The sequence below is a fragment of the Mirounga leonina genome, unplaced genomic scaffold (assembly GCF_011800145.1).
Source record: "Mirounga leonina isolate KUSES-001 unplaced genomic scaffold, KU_Mleo_1.0 Mir_53, whole genome shotgun sequence".
Classification (NCBI taxonomy): Eukaryota; Metazoa; Chordata; class Mammalia; order Carnivora; family Phocidae; genus Mirounga; species Mirounga leonina.
This window is the reverse complement of record NW_023270807.1, coordinates 37,442,571-37,460,804: the sequence shown is the minus strand read 5'-3', so window position 1 is coordinate 37,460,804 and position 18,234 is coordinate 37,442,571. Positions and strand designations below refer to the sequence as shown.

The 18,234-nt window shown below is 36.5% G+C and overlaps 1 protein-coding gene and 1 pseudogene across 3 annotated transcripts in view; both read right to left on the bottom strand.

Moving 5' to 3' along the window:
- Nucleotides 1–7,046: 7,046 nt before the first annotated feature.
- LOC118000552 lies at nt 7,047–7,759 on the bottom strand (annotated as a pseudogene).
- Nucleotides 7,760–9,497: 1,738 nt separating this feature from the next.
- MEI4 (meiotic double-stranded break formation protein 4) overlaps nt 9,498–18,234 on the bottom strand; it is a 237,039-nt gene continuing 228,302 nt past the window's right edge. For all 3 annotated transcript variants that reach the window (XM_034991829.1, XM_034991828.1, XM_034991830.1), the window contains one exon: nt 9,498–10,161. In XM_034991829.1, the coding sequence (XP_034847720.1) occupies nt 9,901–10,161 (261 nt within the window). In that variant the 3' untranslated portion in view covers nt 9,498–9,900. The remainder of the gene's footprint in view (nt 10,162–18,234) is intronic.

The following is an 18,234-nucleotide window of genomic DNA, read 5'->3' as shown; positions in this document are numbered from 1 at the left end:
ACTCTTTGTGTCTTTGTAGTCACTAAGAAGTAAATCATCTTAATTGTAAATCAATTACATTGATACAGTTATAAACCAACATTTGGCAGGTAAATGATGCTATAAGGAGATAAACAAAGATCAATTTTATCTAGAAATATTCAAAACGTTTACTCCATCATAAAAACTTTCAGAGAAGACCTCTGTATTCTTAACTATACTGCTTCTTTCTTTATTAACATTTATTTTAGCATTTTAGATTTTCAATATTTTCTAAAATGTTTTATGTTAAATGATTTTATATTATTTCTACCCATTTAATCACTTTCACAATTCCTAGGATGCCAGTAATTTTATTTTCAAAAATGAAGTTCTTGAAATTCAAATTATGTTGAATCTTCTGGCAGCAGGGTTCAAATCATCAAATCTAGTTCTTGTTATGTAATTGCCTATTCAGAAGTGTACCCTGCTTGTAAACATGGCCTCGACATATATACTTTTTGACATTCTAATGGATTTTCCATATTACCTCTAAGTAGCAACTAGACTTGATGATAGTCCTTCAGACTATTAATAAATTCTGCCATCATTCTGCCATAAATGATCACATTTACTACTATGCTTTCCTTGCCCCATTTTGAGGAGAAAATATAGATAAAATATTTTTGCATATAATCCCTTTGAGTGCACATTAATATTTATGTGCACTCAAATTCATATTATGTTATGAATTTTCCTTTGTACTATCGGCAGAAGTTTCCATGAGCCAAAAAGGGCTTATCTGTTCTTTGAATGATTAAAGGGTTGAAGCAGCCACAGTAAAGAGTGATTGGAGAAAGTGAAGCAAAAGTAAACTAAGCCCTACTTCTTACTCCTGATTTTCCTATACTGATGCTCTTCCCCATTTTGGTAACCCCCTTTTCATTCTCTTGAGCTGGTAAGGGCCCTGAGAAAATTTCACATATGTAAAATAATGTAGCAATCAGTATTAGTCTGCATTGTCTTACTGGTTCTTTTTTCTTACCACCAGAATTACCTCATAGGAAATAATAAATGAAATCTCACCACTTTTTTCATTCATCTATTCAGTAGTCAATCAAAATTACATGAGCCCAATATGTAAGTCCTACTATATCCTATCCTACTTTTTATTTTTACTATGTCTGAGCAATACATATAACTTCCATTAAGACATTCTTTTCTCTAAACAGCATTTTCTTTTAGAAAAAGAAATACATGATACTTTTGTCACTGATAGCTGTACAATCCTTGATGCAGAAGTGTTCTTTAGGAACCTAGTTAAAAACTGTAATAACTGATGTTTGTCAAGGGTGGAAAGGTTTGAAGTTTCTATTGACAGTCTATACAACAGAAATGAGTTGGAATACAAAATTTTACTTATAAAGTGGAAAGTGGAATATATTTTGCACAAAAATTATGTACATGGAGATAAGATTTTTCATCAGGACAAAAAGTCATGTTAATCCAAAATGAATCCAATGTACCATGCACTGTTATTTGACATATACCTACTTGCAATTGGTAACTTTCTTTTTTCCCTAAGGAATTCAGCTCATTCTCTACCTAAGCAATAGCATTTGAAAATAAGATAGCTACATAAGCAAATACACCCACCTACATAATTAGATTGCAGATCTGTATTAGGTCATTGATTCTGTGAAATAAAGGAAAGGAGTTTCCTGGACTGAAAGTGATATTGGGTGCTTCAGACTTTTATTCACTCACCTACTTGAGTGTAGATCATTCACAGTTTGGGACACTGATGGCCATTGAAGAATATTCTCTGAGGCTTCTAACTCCAATGTGTGGAAAAGAATGAGGAAATCAGTAGCTTTCATCAATTAATGCAGCAATGTAGTCAGTAATTACTGATCACTTCTTGCCAGAAATATAGTATTTAACTGTGCTACACATCAGAGTCTGTTTTGGAAGACTCTTCCAAAGTGTTCAAAGTGTAGTGGCCAAATATCAAGCCCACCTACATTAATTTAGATTGGAAAAAAAAAAACTAGTTCTAGCTCAGCCAGTCAACTATGTGTGTCTTGGGCTTATTGCTTAATTTTTCTGGTATCTGTTTTGTCATCTATAAAATGAGGGCAATAACTAGATAGTATCAAGATTCTTTTAAGTTCAACAATTTTTGGACATTTTTAAATACACAAACTAGAAAGTATGAATGATGGCTCAATGAAGTCAATAGTGCATTTCTGTAATAAGCTCTTTTATTGCAAGATTGCAAGATTCATGGGTAAAAGTCAGTGCAACTGATGTCTGTCCAGAGGAGGAGAGTGGACTGCCAATGAAATCATCAGCATTTGGGGCGCCTGGGTGGCTCAGTCGTTAAGCGTCTGCCTTCGGCTCAGGTCATGATCCCAGGATCCTGGGATCGAGTCCCGCATCGGGCTCCCTGCTCCGCGGGAAGCCTGCTTCTCCCTCTCCCACTCCCCCTGCTTGTGTTCCTGCTCTCGCTCTCTCTCTCTCTGTCAAATAAATAAATAAAAATCTTTAAGAAAAAAAAAATCATCAGGATTTGGAATCACAAGGTCCAAGGGACATGCAGAATTAGAGTTCAGTCCAGGCAGGTTAGATTGGAAGATGATGGGTACAGGGTAGCTTATGTTTCAAGGAGTAGTGTTCTTTAGTGCAAGGTGACTAACAAAGTTATAATTCACAAGAACTCTTGTGATTGATGCAGATATCAGCTAGTAGTTGGAATGTCATTAGATGCTAAGGGGAACTGTAAGAGACAAATACTGGAAGAATGGTCCAGGCTTGTTAAGGAGGGCATTAAGAGGAACAAACAAGGGTAACAGGACCACAGTTCAATGGGCATATTAGTTAGGGGTCAGCAGTTCTAAGCTACAGAAATCATCTCTGATTAACATAAACAGAAAAGCAATGTCATTTAAGAAAATCTGTTAACTGATAGATTGAACTGAAAAGCTGAAAAATCAGGTTTAGAAAAAGGCAGAAAGCAGGTAGTTTTGGGAGGCTAGCAGCAAAAATTGCTCAACAATCTCATTAGTGTTGCTGCCATAGTGAATAAGCTACAGCTGATTTCAGTGATTCTGCACAGGATTCAGACTTGAGAGAGGGAATTTCCAATTGGCTTAACTGGTGTCATGCGAATACCTTTCAGCTAGGAAAGAAGGCATCTTGATTTTTTTAGTATTAAAAAAGACTGTGCACAATGGGGCAAGGACATAGGACACAAAAGGAAATTAAGAGGTTATTTCCAAATGGAGAACTATTATCCACTGTCCTGGTAGCATTCAGGATGAGAATCCAGATTCAATGGGGAACCAGAATGACAATCAAGAGCAAGGGCAAAAAGTCTGGCAGGTGAACGGTGTACAAAGCATTTGTTTGCCTTGGGTGCAGTGATATGAAATCCATTCCTGAGCTCTCTGGTTGGTAGGAAAGAGTCCTCTTAAATATACCACTATGTCTTACTGAATCAAGACCTCTGAAGGACTGATTGGTTTATAGCAGGTCAGCAAATTAAATTTTCTAATAAAGCATGTTGCACAGTTTCTAACATGTAGAAATTATGGTTAACATTTATTGATTATCAATCAGCTCTTTTTTGTTTGTTTTGTTTTATAATTGGAGTAAACATATTCTCTCCGTCTAGTCTCTGGTGTGTTCTTTCTTAGATGTTATCGAGTTGTGAGATAAGGTGCTTGATCAGCTGTGGTGAACTCTACTTCTTGGTAATGGGCCACTGTGGAAGGGAATGAGCCACACATTTTAAAGGCCCGTGGTTACTCCTCTCAGAAGAATTTCCTGACTGGAGTTCTCCAAGAGAGGACGGTCATGACAGGGCCATTCTGGGGCCTGCTTCATATCCTTGATGCAGATTAGGGCAAAAAGGCACCAAAGGTGTAGCCAATACTTGTGGAAGGACCCCTTAAAGACCACAAGGTAAAGTAAGGGAGACTTTTCCTCCCCCCAAACTTTAAAAAATTAGTTTCAAAAGATTTGGATCTCTTTTTATAAAATGAATGTTGAATTTCAGTGTACGTGAGAGAGAAATAAGAACAAATACATCCTCTTCCTTGCTGGTTGAGTGGCATTTCTAATGCTCCTGAAATCATTCATCATTCATGAAAATGTCTTAGTAGTTATGTCGTTAAAGTTAAAGCAGTGATAGCTCTGTTCATTCATTATGTTGGGGTGCTGTCCTTAGGCAACTTGGAGCTCACAGTAACATGGTAAAGACACAACATGGTGGAAATAAATTAAACAGAAGAGTTGAGAAGAAACCATCATTTATTAATTAATTATTTATTATCACACCATATTCCAGAAGGATTTAAAGAAGGTAGAATTTCATCTCTAGGTCTGAGAAATAGAACAATATATTTATAACTAAGCTATATTTGCCTTACCTATAAAAACAGACCTCTGGGAAAAAGATGAACATTCTGATATTATTCGGGGGTGCCCACTTAAGAGTAAAGTAACATCATATCTGCATCTCTCTGCATTTTCATCATTCTATACCAGGACTGAACAGAAAGCTATAATTAATTTATAGCTCATAAAGTTGGATTATAATAACTTTTTTAAAAATGCCACCAATAGGGAGTAATTTTAGTGAAGCAACTAAAAAATGAATGTAAAGATGCTAATTATTTAAAGTGTTATTAAGGTTGACAGATATGTTTTAACTTTGTTACTCATTTATTTTTTTAAAAGCTTTATTTTTAAAGAGGGGGGGAGGGGTGGGAGGAGAGGGAGAGAAAGAATCTCAAGCAGACTCTCTGCTGAGAGTGGAGCCCCACACGGGGCTCAATCCCATGACCCTGAGATCATGACTTGAGCTAAAACCAAGAGTGGGACACTTAACCGACTAAGCCACCCAGGTGTCCCAAATTTGTTACTCCTTTTAAATGAATCAGGAATAACTAAATATCCCCAAATCCTACTTTGGAATTTTAAGGCACATTGAGAGAAAGCTAAAAAAAATTCAGTTAAGTAATGTGGGATGATTGAATTTCTACTTTCTCAATGCTTTTATATGTATTAAGCCCTTCTGTTCAGTAAAAACCATGATTATAGCAGTGGTTCCCAAACATTAGTGGGTATCAGAATCACTAAAAGAACTTGATAAAACAGATATCTGGACTCCACCTGACCCTTTCTGATTCTGAAGTAGATCTGGAATGGGGCCCAAGAATTTGTATTTCTAACGGATTTGAGTTTTGCTGATGATGCTGGCCTGGGGACAGTGTTTGAGAACCACTGCTTTACATTATATATCAGAGACAAATGAAGTTAATGTTATCTGTAAATCTTGATGCCCCTGTGGATTGGCTATGGAACATTTAGTACTACTGACTGAGAAACAGCAAAAGTTCCCTAACCTGTAAGCAGCTACAACAAAAATTAGATTAAAATATAAAAAAAAATTATAAATTCAGAGTATATATCCATGAATTATGAAATTATTTCAATGTCTTGAATGTTAAACTTGTATTATCTTTATACAAGCTTTGTTCCCCATAATAATAGATTCTTAAAACTAGTTAAAGGACTTTCATATTAAAGGAAAAACAAAAAAGAGGCTGAGGTCATTTCCTATGTGTCAATCAGACCCCATAATATTTAGGCAGTTTTTAAAAGAACAGCCTGTTCATTAACCGGATGAATTTAGTGCTGTCCAATTCTATAAATAATTTAAGAAGAATGAATTGGCTTTCAATAATAAAAATCCTTTCTTCTTTTTTTTCAAAATTAGGTAAATGTTATCACTCTAATTATCCCCTTCAGCAAATACAAGCTATTGATGTTGTTGGGTCATTATAGTGACCACAAAAACAAAGTTCTGCTTTATACATTTGATAAAAGCTAAAACTTACTATGTTTATTTTTCATATATGCAAATAACTGGTTTGTGCACAGTTGGTGCTTAATATTTGATGAATAAACAAAACCAAGTTATCATAAGCCAGAGCCATCAATATTTTAAAAAAATCTACAAATTCACATAAAAATCTGGAAACATAAATGCCTTTTTTTCCATGCCACCCTTGGATAACTGCTCTTATCTACAGGACACGCACAAGTATGATGGAAAAGTACAAGTTTGTAAAAGAATTGCATTAAGTACCACCAATATCTATTTATAGATCCAAGGATAAAACAGATTTGTTTTCTCTTCCCACCGGGCTGAGCACTGCAGCCTGATAGTTCACCTACCCCCTCTTTAAAGAGAGCTTTGTACTTTTTAGAACTTAATTGTTCAAAGAGGATCTGTCATTTACCTAAAGAGTCTTTACTACAGTAAAATGCTACAGTGTAGAAAAGAACAAATATGCTGTTGTTCTGAGATGGTGGTAGATAGGAGAGCTACTCTGCAGGGGCTGAAGAATCCAAAATAAGCTAATAGCTGCTATGGTATAAGATTTGTAGTTGAGGGCATATAAAGCTTTGGTGATAATTCCCAAGAAGTGGTATTTATGAAACTTTCACGAAGTGCTAGCAATGTTTTAATGAAGACGGAGTGTAGCAGATTAATGAGGAGTGTGGACTTCGAAGACATAATTCCTGGGGGTGAAACCTAAGTCTTCCACTTCTTGGTGGTGTGATACTGGGCGAGCTGTTGAACATTCCTTTGCCTGAGTTCCTCATCTCTAAAATGGACGTAATAATGTTACTTACCACATAGGGTTGTTGGGAGAATTAAATGAGTAAATACATGTAAAGGCTTAGCCTGGCGTCTATTATACCTACTATATGAATGTTTGCACTTACTATCATTTTTATCATTTATCATTTCTTCCATTTTTAGTATTGCCTCGTGGTCCTCTTTATTTCCCATCCTATTCTAAAATCAATTTCAGCACTGCCTAATTTCTACTGTCTCCATTAGTCTTACACCCTGAATTTTAATTGAGAAGTTAGACATTAATCAAATCTTAATCGCTACATTTTTAAATCATCTTAATTCTAGTTTAAATCATTCATTCATTCTCTATCTTATACCACTTTTTTGAAACAGAGATATAAATGTCTCATTTTATCTCCTTATTCACCAGCAGTTTTAGACCTCAATACTAAATGTACTGCACAGTTAACACTGTTAGAGACTGAAACACTGAAACAAATTTTCCTGGCTTGAAGACTTCCACAACTTTCCTGATCAGGTCATCATAGGAGGTCTGACTTAAGTTTGTTTCAAAGCTAACATAAGAAAATTCTGGTTCTGGAGTGATGTGAATAGTCCAATAAGTTCCATCCGATTTCATTCCATTCATCGAATACCCACAAGGATTGAAAAGTGTGGCATCAATGACAGAACCTGGTATCAGGTCACGAATTCCACTCTCACGAGTGACATCCTTTGCAGTAACACCATCTTTCATGTAGAACTGGTCCATAACTGCTGGGTCAAGCTCACTCATCAGAATTTCCAGGGTTTTTGATCTGGCTGACTGATTACCTGAGTCTCTGGGAAATCCAAAGTATACAAGTACCAACAGTCAGAATTCATACGTCCCATACAATATGCTGCTCCATTTGGGAAAATTGCATTAAGAAACTCTATTTCTTCCTGGAAATTCCGGTGTGGGTACCCTTGGTGAGAAGGCTTCATGAAATTCTTACGAGAATAAAAGAAGCTTTGAATTGAATCAAACCCACTGTAATCCCTAGCGAGTTTCAACAGGGGAACCAGTGCTTTCAGCAAGAGGGTGGTACCACATGTCTTCAAAATGAAACGTCTCTTGGAGACAAACATGAAGGGTTAAGCATCCTATAATTGATTAAAGTGTTTACAAAAAATAATATCAAATGAAAATATGTATCTCCATTTTGTACATTAATGATGATCCCACCATCTTGTCTGTTCCTCTAAAATAAACACATTTTCTAGGCTAATTTTCAGACCATGAAGCTTTAAAGACTATTAGAATTAAGAAATCTGTTCTAGTTACAAAAGTCTTCTTAGGATCATTATGTTGGCTGGCTGCAATGGGAAAGGGGCCACTGCTGTGTCTTATGTATTTACCAACCTTGTCTAATCATTAAGAGTGAGGATGGGGAGATATCATGGGTAGTGGATTTTGTGTGGTGTCATCAACTATACAAATCCTGGGAATCAAATATTAGAAAAATTCCTCCTAATTCAGGAACTGGAATACCCTTCTTGTGTTCAACTGGTGTGTGTGGTCAAGTAAATTATTTGCCCCAATTCTCCATCCTCTCCTGTATCCATGCCCTTTGCCATGGAACTTTGCAGGTTCTCCCGCTCTGGGTAGAGGGTATTTCCCTGCCTCTTTTCTCTGTGCTTGACCATTTGATGTACTTCGGCTAATGCACGTGGACAGACAATTACAGTGTAATGCTTCTCAGCCTAGCCCTTTTCCTCTTGCCAATCTGCCATTGCCACAGAAGAGCTTGAGTAGCTGCTCTGAGTAGCTGCTTCCCTCTGAACCTGGGCCCCAGAATAAGCACAAGTGGAAGAGACCAAAGCCAATTTGTAATAAAGAGCCTAGCTCAGTGGGATCTGCAACCTGAGCAGAGCTTTCCAACAGAATCCAGTTCAAATGAGCCAATCCCGCAAGTGATTGACCCACAGGCATTCAAGAAATATTTATTGTTGTATGCCACTGAGATTTTGTAGTAGTTTGTTACATAACAATAGGTGACTGATACATACATTGAGTTTTATAAAAAAGGCTTTCTTTTCTACAAAGCAGAAATAATTCCAAAAATAATTGTGGCAGATGATATGATTTTATATACATTTTTTTTAAATACCAATGGCATTTAGGAATGGTAATTAACTTATGAAACAATATCACACATAAATAATAAAGTAAATTTGTATTTGTTGTGTCCTAAATTGCACTATAGGAAAGTACATAATGTGTACTCATTAAGCTACTTGGTTATGAATTTAATAATTGAAATAAAGTCAATGAAACTGTGTAACTGGAAAATTCAACTAATACGTTTAATAAGTATAAATATACTTTCAATAAGTATATTTCTGGGCAGATATTAGATTTGTAAAAATATCCTTAATGATATAATTATACATGACTTAACTACATTTTAACAATAACTGGAATATTATACATAATAAACAGAATCAAAACAAACACTTGAAAAACAAACATTTTAAACAATGAATTATTACTTTCAAAGGACTTAACAAATAATTTGATTTTATGAAATTGAGGGCCATTCAGTTTATAAATGTTAAAGAATCATCCTCTAAGATGATAGACAATGATGTAAATGAAACTATGTAAGAACAAAGTTTTAAAAATCTCATTTATAACCACTTAAAGACTGTTTTTTTTTTTTTTAAGATTATTTATTTATTTATTTGAGAGAGAGAATGAGATAGAGAGAGCATGAGAGGGGGGAGCGTCAGAGAGAAAGGCAGACTCCCTGCCGAGCAGGGAGCCCGATGCGGGACTCGATCCCGGGACTCCAGGATCATGACCTGAGCCGAAGGCAGTTGCTTAACCAACTGAGCCACCCAGGCGCCCTATAACCACTTAAACACTGTTTTGATAAAACAACAAAACTTTTAAGATCTCTTCTGTTGCCTTTTACTATCTATTACATGTAAATCTTTTAAAATGTAAGTACTGTTTATGAGATAGACAATTAATGGTCCGTTATAGAGAATAATAGAGCTAGACTATACTGAGTAACATATGGTAAAATACAGTTACACGGAAATAAGAAGGACATTCTCAAGTGAAACTGGCTGATTTTAGTATAGAAATATGACTCATAATCTTTTATATACAATTTAAAACTACTGAATTAATGATTATATTGAGATCCATTTAAAATGCTCATTTAAAAAATATTCTTGAAAATCTTTTAAGCAGAAGATCTTCATACTTCAGTATGCTTCTGACATTTAGTAAATTGCTAAGGATGTGAGTTACTTTCAACAGTTTCTACTGAGTTCAAGAGAATGCCCAGTCTCCATAAATAAAAAGTGAATAAAGGAAACGCATCAGAGAGTTGGAAAATAGTTTCATCATGCTTTTGAAGAAATTTCTTGATTTCTTGATCATCATGCCCTACACTTGAAGTGTTGCCTTCTTTGGTTTCCTTTTGAAGAAGCTGCTCCAGAACCCAGAACAGGGAGAAAATATTTTCATACTGTGTCACATAACTGGCTTGAACCTACAAATAAAAAACAAACTCCTTTAAAACACATATTGGTTGTAGCTCAGCTCAGAAAAAGCCAAATAAAGATATTAAATTTTCAGACAAAAAGTAAATTCTTGATATATTTAACACTTTCTATCTTCCTGTTCCTTTAATTGTGATGGAGGGAGAACAAAGGAGAACATTTCCTTTCTTTCAAAAACTTTACAGTTTTGGTGAATGACTTTTTCCTCTTGATGGTTTATAAAGCTCAAAATCCTTTCTCTGTACTACTGCTAAAATTCATTACTCAGATGAATCTGAGAATACTTGACAATGTCTTGTGTGTTGAATTCAGTGTTGTGGTAAAGACTTTCAGTGCATGACACTGCCAATGATAACATAAAGATTTTGGGGGTAGGGTTTTAAGAATGTTTCTTTTTTTTTTTTTTAAGATCTTATTAATTTGAGAGAGAGAGCACACACAAGCAGGGGGAGAGGCAGAGGGAGAAGCAGGCTTCCCACCAATCAGGGAGCCGGATGTGGGACTCGATCCCAGGACCCCAGGATCATGAAGGCAGACGCTTAACGACTGAGCCACCCAGGCGGCCTAAGAATGTGTTATGACTCAGTATAGAGTAACTCAGTATAACTCAGTCTTAGAACAGTTATGATCTCTAAGAGACCAGATATGATCTCATTCTGAGTCTACACAAATCAAGGAGGAACAGGATAGATTATGTGGAATCACATACATGATCATGAGGAAAAATACAGATGTGTCTTGAGAAGTTATTGTTTGGCTCTAGATGACTGAAAGTGAGATGAATCAAGTAAGGCCTAAAAAGTGGACAATGGAAAGCATAATCTGAGGGGATACAGGAATCAGTTTAAAGATATAAACTGGGGGCACCTGGGTGGCTCAGATGGTTGGGCGTCTGCCTTCGGCTCAGGTCATGATCTTGGGGTCCTGGGATCGAGCCCTGCATTGGGCTCCCAGCTCGGCAGAGTCTGCTTCTCCCTCTCTCTCTGCCTCTCCCTCTGCTTGTGCTCTCTCTGTCTCTCTCAAATGAATAAATAAAATCTTAAAAAAAAATAAAGATATAAACTGGCTTTATCATTTGCTTATTAAGACATGTGTTGGAAACAGTCCCCAAATCTATCCACTCTAATAATACATAAATAAAAAGAAACATTCTTTTAGAGCCCAGAGGAATGTACTCCATAACAAGGTGGTCTTATAAACAGTTAAATATATACTTTCTTCTTACTGAGATATAACTGACATAACATATTAGCTTCAGGTATCACATAATGATTGGATATTTATATACATTACAAAATGATCACCATAGTAAGTCCAGTTAACATCTATCACTATATAGTTACCAAATTCTTTTTTTTTGTGACGAGGACTTTCAAGATCCACTCTCCTAGCTACTTCCAAATATTCAATACAGTGTTTAGTTAATATAGTTATTAACTATAGTCTCCATGCTGTACACTGGATCCCTGTGACTTAAATTCATTTTATAACTAGAAATTTGTACCTTTCCATTCCCTTCACCCATTTCAGCACCCCCTAACCCCCACCTCAGGCAACTAGCAGTCTGCTCTCTATATTCATGAGCTTGGTTTTGTTATAGTTTTTTTAATTTAATTTTATTATGTTATGTTAATCACCATACATTACATCATTAGTTTTTGATGTAGTGTTCCATGATTCATTGTTTGTGTATAACACCCAGTGCTCCATTCAATATCCCACATATAACTGCATTATATGGTATTTATTTTTTTCTGTCTGGCTTGTATCATTTACATATTGCCCTCAAGGTCCATACATGTTACAAATGGCAAGATTTAATTCTTCTTTTATGGCTAGATAATAATCCATTGTATGTATGTGTATGTGTACACACACATATATAAATATGTATGCATTTATGTATATACATACACACACACACACACAAACACACACACCATACCTTCTTTATCCATTCATCCATCAGTGAACATTTAGCTTCCTTTCATGTCTTGGCAAGTATAAATAATGCTGCAATGAACATGGATAATACATATATACTTCTGAATTAGTGTTTTCTTTTTCTTTGCATAAATACCCCAAAGTGGAATTTCTGGATCATATGGTAATTCTATTTTTAATTTTTTGATGAATCTCCATAGTATTTTCCATAATGGCTACACCAATTGACATCCCCACTGACAGTGGGAACACAAGGGTTCCCTCTTTTCCACATTCTGACCAACATTTATTATTTCTCTCTTTTCGATAATAGCATTCTGACAGGTGTGAGGAGATACCTCATTGTGGATTTGATTTGCATTTCCTTGATGATTAGTTATGTTGAGCATCTTTCTATGTACCTGTTAGCCATGTCTTCCTTGGAAAAAATGTCTATTCAGATCCTCTGCCCATTTTGTAATTGGACTGTGTTTTTGCTGTTGAGTTGTAGAAGTTCTTTATATATTTTGGATATTAAGCTTTTATTTAGTATTTGATTTGCAAGTATTTTCTCCCATTCAGTGGGCTGCCTTTTATTTTGTTGATGGTTTCCTTTGTTGTGCAGAGGCTTTTTAGTTTGATGTAGTGCCAATTGTTTCTTTTTACTTTTTTTTTTCCCTTTGCTTTAGGTGTCAAATCCAAAAACTAATTTCCAAGACCAATGTCAAGGAGCTTGCTACCTATGTTTTCTTCTAGGAGTTTTATGGTTTCAGATATTAAATTCAAGTCTTTAATCCATTTTTATTTTTTTCTATGATATTAAATAGTGGTTCAGTTTCATTCTTTTGCATGTGGCTGTTGAGTTTTCCCAGCACCATTTATTGGAGAGGCTACTTTCCCATTGTACATTCTTGGCTTTTTTGCCATAAATTAATTGACCATATATATGTGTGGGTTGATTTCTGGGCTCTGTGTTCTGCTCCATTGATCCATGTGTATGTTTTTATGCCTATTCCATACTGTTTTGATTACTAGACCTTTGTAATATAGTTTGAAATCAGGAAGCATGCCTCCAGCTTTGTACTTCTTTCTCAAGATTGCTTTGGCTATTCAGGTTCTTTTGTGTTTTCATACAAATTTTAGGATTGCTTGTTCTGTTTGAGACTTTCCTGAGAAACAAACTGAGGGTTCTAGAGGGGAGGGGGGTGGAGGGATGGGTTAGCCTGGTGATGGGTATTAAAGAGGGCATGTACTGAATGGAGCACTGGGTGTTATATGCAAACAATGAATCATGGAACACTACATCAAAAACTAATGATGTAATGTATGGTGATTAACATAACATAATAAAAAAAAAGTGCTTGTAATAAGAACTACTTCTCTAACTGCCTGTATATCACACTCCTACAAACTGGACTCTACATTCTTAAGTGAATATTCCTAATATCTATGTGCCAATTCTCTTGATCTAGAATGGCCTCTCTCATCAATATCTCATTACTAGCACCCTGAGCACCCTTCAGCACCTATCGTAGATGCCACCTATCCACTGAGCCTTTCCCAAGCCCCTCAATTTTATAGATTTGTACTATTTCCCTTATATTCTGGTTGGTTATATTTATTTCATCACCCACTTAGATTCTAAACATGTTGAGAGAAGCAAATGTGTTCCTGTTACTAGTTTCTACAATTCCTAAAACAATGTCTGTCTTGCTCATAGTAGATCTCAATATACATTTGTTGTTTTGAACTGAACAGGAATTAGAGCAATGTAAAAGGAACTACTATAGATACATACTGGTTACTATCTGAAGGAGAATCACAGAGCCATTTTTCAATATTAAAAATACTTTTCAAATACTTATTCCAAACTAAAAAAATTCACAGTATGTGTTTAACCTGATCTTATCAGCAATACTTAAATATTTGTCAACCTGCTCACTAATGACCATAGATAGTACAAATCCTGTATGAGTTAACAGGTAATTCTTCCTTGGAACTATGTTATAAACATAGCTGCTTAACCTATTTAGACATTAACATAAATTAGGTAGCGCTGAAATACAAATTCTGTAGCAAAAGGGCACATTTATTTAATTCACTTTGAAGCTTTAACTACAACAGGGTATGATATTTTATCATGATAATCTAGGCAGGAGTGTTGCAGTGATTTTAGGGTTCACCTCTACTGATAATATTAGCTATATATTTCAGCATTTATCTTACTGGGCTCTTAAAATACATTAGGATTTTGTGAACTCAATGACTATTCTTTTTTGAAATTTAGATATATTTTTAGTTAACCCTGGTTTTCATGTATAACAATTCTATGAATAAAAAGTTGTCAAATGGTGCTTATCACAAATAAGGGAGTTTCTCCCTTCTGATAAAGGCCATAGCATCCCAGGAAATTTCAGGGCAAGAGTGTGAAGCAGACAGTGTGTCTTGGTACCTTTCCATTGGCTTTGAGATTCTTACTTTGGGCATGTTTAGCTCTGCTTCCAGGTGGGCTGCGGTCCTTGCCCTAGTGCCCCATCTCTATGTTGTTTTGGACTTTGCCTTTACACTTACTAGAATTTATCTGTCTTGGGTTCCACCTCGATCCTAAATGCCTGTACCAAATCATTTGACACATTCTTTTACTCTAAGATATTAGCAGTTACAGAACAGTAATTTGAAACTAACTCCTCTCTTTAGGGGCAGTATACGCTTAGCTAACATGCCTTCACAGCCTTCCTTTCAACACAACTGAAACGGCATATCTGTGGGGGCGGTCTTTCCTGTAGTTCCCAGATTTCATCACACTGGCAGCTGCCTGCTCTGCTTAATCATATGCTCAGACACTTTCTGAATTAGTGTGTAAACTGAATAAAAGAAAAATAAATGCTCTCAAAGTGACAGTCCACCGGATTTGGTGTTATTTTTATACTCTCAGCATTGAACTAGACTGAATCGCATCAGTGTTTGAAAATACCCAACACGGGGCGCCTGGGTGGCTCAGTCGGTTAAGCGTCTGCCTTCGGCTCAGGTCATGATCCCGGGGTCCTGGGATCGAGCCCCGCATCGGGCTCCCTGCTCCTCGGGAAGCCTGCTTCTCCCTCTCCCTTTGGATCTACCCCTGCTTGTGTTCCCTCTCTCGCTGTGTCTCTGTCAAATAAATAAATAAAATCTAAAAAAAAAAAAAAAAAAAGAAAATACCCAACACAGGTGGAACATACCAGCCAGGAAAATACTCAAGTGTTTTCCCTGAACATCCTGCCAGGAAGACTGAATGACCCAGGTACATGAACAAGATGGCTGTGTGCATCTGATAAAATGCTATCAGTTTATCTTTCTATCCAGGTCTTTTTGAATGGAAGGAATCTTGAGAGGAAGCTTTTAGAGTTCCATGACTATTTCTATTACCTAATCCCATTTTATGTAATAAGGAACCTTCAAAAGAGAAAGTATTTTCTTGGTAGAAAAATCACCAGATATTTTTGTAGAATATTTTCAGAATTAAAATATTTCTTAGATTTATTTTTCTACTTCTGAGCTGGGCTTAAGAAAGTTAGTCTCCAAATACTTTTTTCAGTGGTGAAAAATATTAATTTTCTTTACATGCTGCTAAGTTTCACTTCAACACTTAGATCCTGAAGTTAGGCTATAGACACATAATGCCAGTTTCCTAATTATTGTTTTAGTTGGAAGTCAGTCAAGGTTAGCTTGACATTTTTTGTAGAGACTTATCCTTGAAGCAGGCACTATTTGCTTATTCCATATCCATTTCTCCCTCCCCTTTCATCAAAAGAAACCCGGTTTTGCTCAGGGTGGCAATAGATCAACTAAAAATGTCTCTGTCCAGTCTCTCTTAAGGCTAATTCTTCTCAAAGAGATATAAATATAAGTAACTGGGTGGGCTTCTGGGAAAGCTCTTTAATAGTAGGCAAAGTCTGGTAGAAGGCAGCTTTGGCTTCCCTCTTCACCATTTTTCCTGCTCTGAAATACCGATACAGCGCTTGGAGGTAGAGTAGCCATCTTGTGAGCTTGAGGATGAGGGCCACCCATGGGTCAGTAAAAAGGGCCAGATTCTGGAGGCATGGTGCAGCTCAATATATCCACACAGGATGGCTATACCTTCCTGGACTATGCTTGGGTCCCCTTCTTCCATTTTGGTCTTTTAAAATTGTAACCTTGGTGGGGCGCCTGGGTGGCTCAGCTGGTTAAGCATCTGCCTTCAGCTCAGGTCATGATCCCAGGGTCCTGGGATCAAGCCCTGAGTCAGGCTCCCTGCTCTTCGGGGTGTCTGCTTCTCCCTCTCCCTTGACCCTCACCTCCCCTGCTTGTGCTCCCTCTCCCTATCTCTCTTGCTCGTGCTCTCTTTCTCTCAAATAAATAAATAAAATCTTAAAAAAAAATAAAATTGGAACCTTGAGACTTCAACTAGGCAGGAAGGGGGCTCTGAAGGTTTCTTTGCCTTGAGAAGGTGCTGCCTTCTGCTGTCTCTGACATAGGAAGGACAGAGATGCCTAAAGGGGCAATAACAAAGTCACGTTTCTTGACAGCAGATGATGTAACAAAGTGTACCGTACATTTGAGTGTGGCTCGCAGTGTGGATGCTTATATTTAATACTGAAAAATATAAAGATGTAATAGTTCATTAAATTCAGTGGTTTGATAATTTACGTGTGCTAGCCAAAGGCATGCAGTGGTGAACTCTTGACACTTTCAGAAATAAGCATGCTGTTACGGAAGGGGTAAAAACACAACATGACATTTTTCTTATTGCTACAAGCGCAAGAGGTGGAGAAAACTGGATCATTACAGGGCAGAAAATCAAGTCAGAGAGTATAGGCAAATAATCTAAATGTTAAATTAAATGTTCACTGAATATAAATATAACATTGGCTCAGTATCCTCCATGCCAGAATTTATTAGATAGAAGCAATAAGTAAGATACAACTAAAATTAGTAGTCTCTAAAAGAATGAATTAAACATAATACTTTAAAGGAAAAGGTCAGTTGTCACCATGATAATTAAGTGGGAAACTTATCCCTGAGTTTTAATAACTTAGCCTTTTTTATCTACTAGAAAGCAAAGAAGGCAGTAGATTTCAGTGGAGGGGTTGAGGAGGGTGAAGTTAACCCTCTATCAGCAGTTCACTAGCTTGCCGCTTCTGAAGCACAGGAGAAAGCACTGAAAGAGCTGATAAGTAAGCAGGGGCTTAGCTCTGGGGCCAACAGAATCTTGAGCATGACCATGGTAGCAACAGTGCTTGAGAACAGAGTAGGAGAACTGTATGTACGTTATATAAATGTATGTTTCTTTCTTTATTTACTTTTTTAAAAAATATTTTAAAACTAATGATGTATTGTATGGTGACTAACATAACATAATATAAAATTTAAAAACATTTATTTGAGAGGGAGAATAAGAGAGAGAGAGAGAGAGAGAGAAAGTGAGCACGAGTTGGGGCGGGGCAGAGGGAGAGGGAAAGGGAGAAGCTGAGCGCCAAGCCCAACGCGATCCCAGAATGCTGAGATCGTGGCTGGATCCCAGGGCCATGAGATTGTGACCTGAGCCGAAGTCAGATGCTTAACTGACTGAGCCACCCAGGTGCCCCATATATGTATATTTAAAATCAATGCATTTATGATTGCAATAGAAGCACACATTCATTTAAAACTATGTCCTGCAAAAATGGTGTTCTATCCTTTTTTGTTCCCCACAACCTGGGTGCCAAACCATACTGAAGGTGTATAAAGCAAAAGGCTGATCAGAGCAGAATATAGTTAATTAGGAAAGATTTCCTAGAGATGAATTGTGAGCCAGGGCTCAAAGGGTGTGAGGGGTACAGATTGGTGAGTCATCTTTTGATCAGATTGCCAGGTAAAGAAGAATAAAAAGGATCCAATGGGTATTAATCCTTTTTGCTTTATACAGATAATGGTATGATTATCTGCCTAAAACACTGAATCCTGGACTGGTTCTAAGGGCTTATGTCTAATTTTGAGGGTAACTTAGATGAAAAGTTCTAAACTACTGAAAGTACTAACATTGCAATCTTGGTATTTTGCCATGTTTTCTATGGGAAATAGTTTGAGTATGCAAGATTTAAAGCTACTCATGAAATGAATATACATAACAAAAAATTTAAATC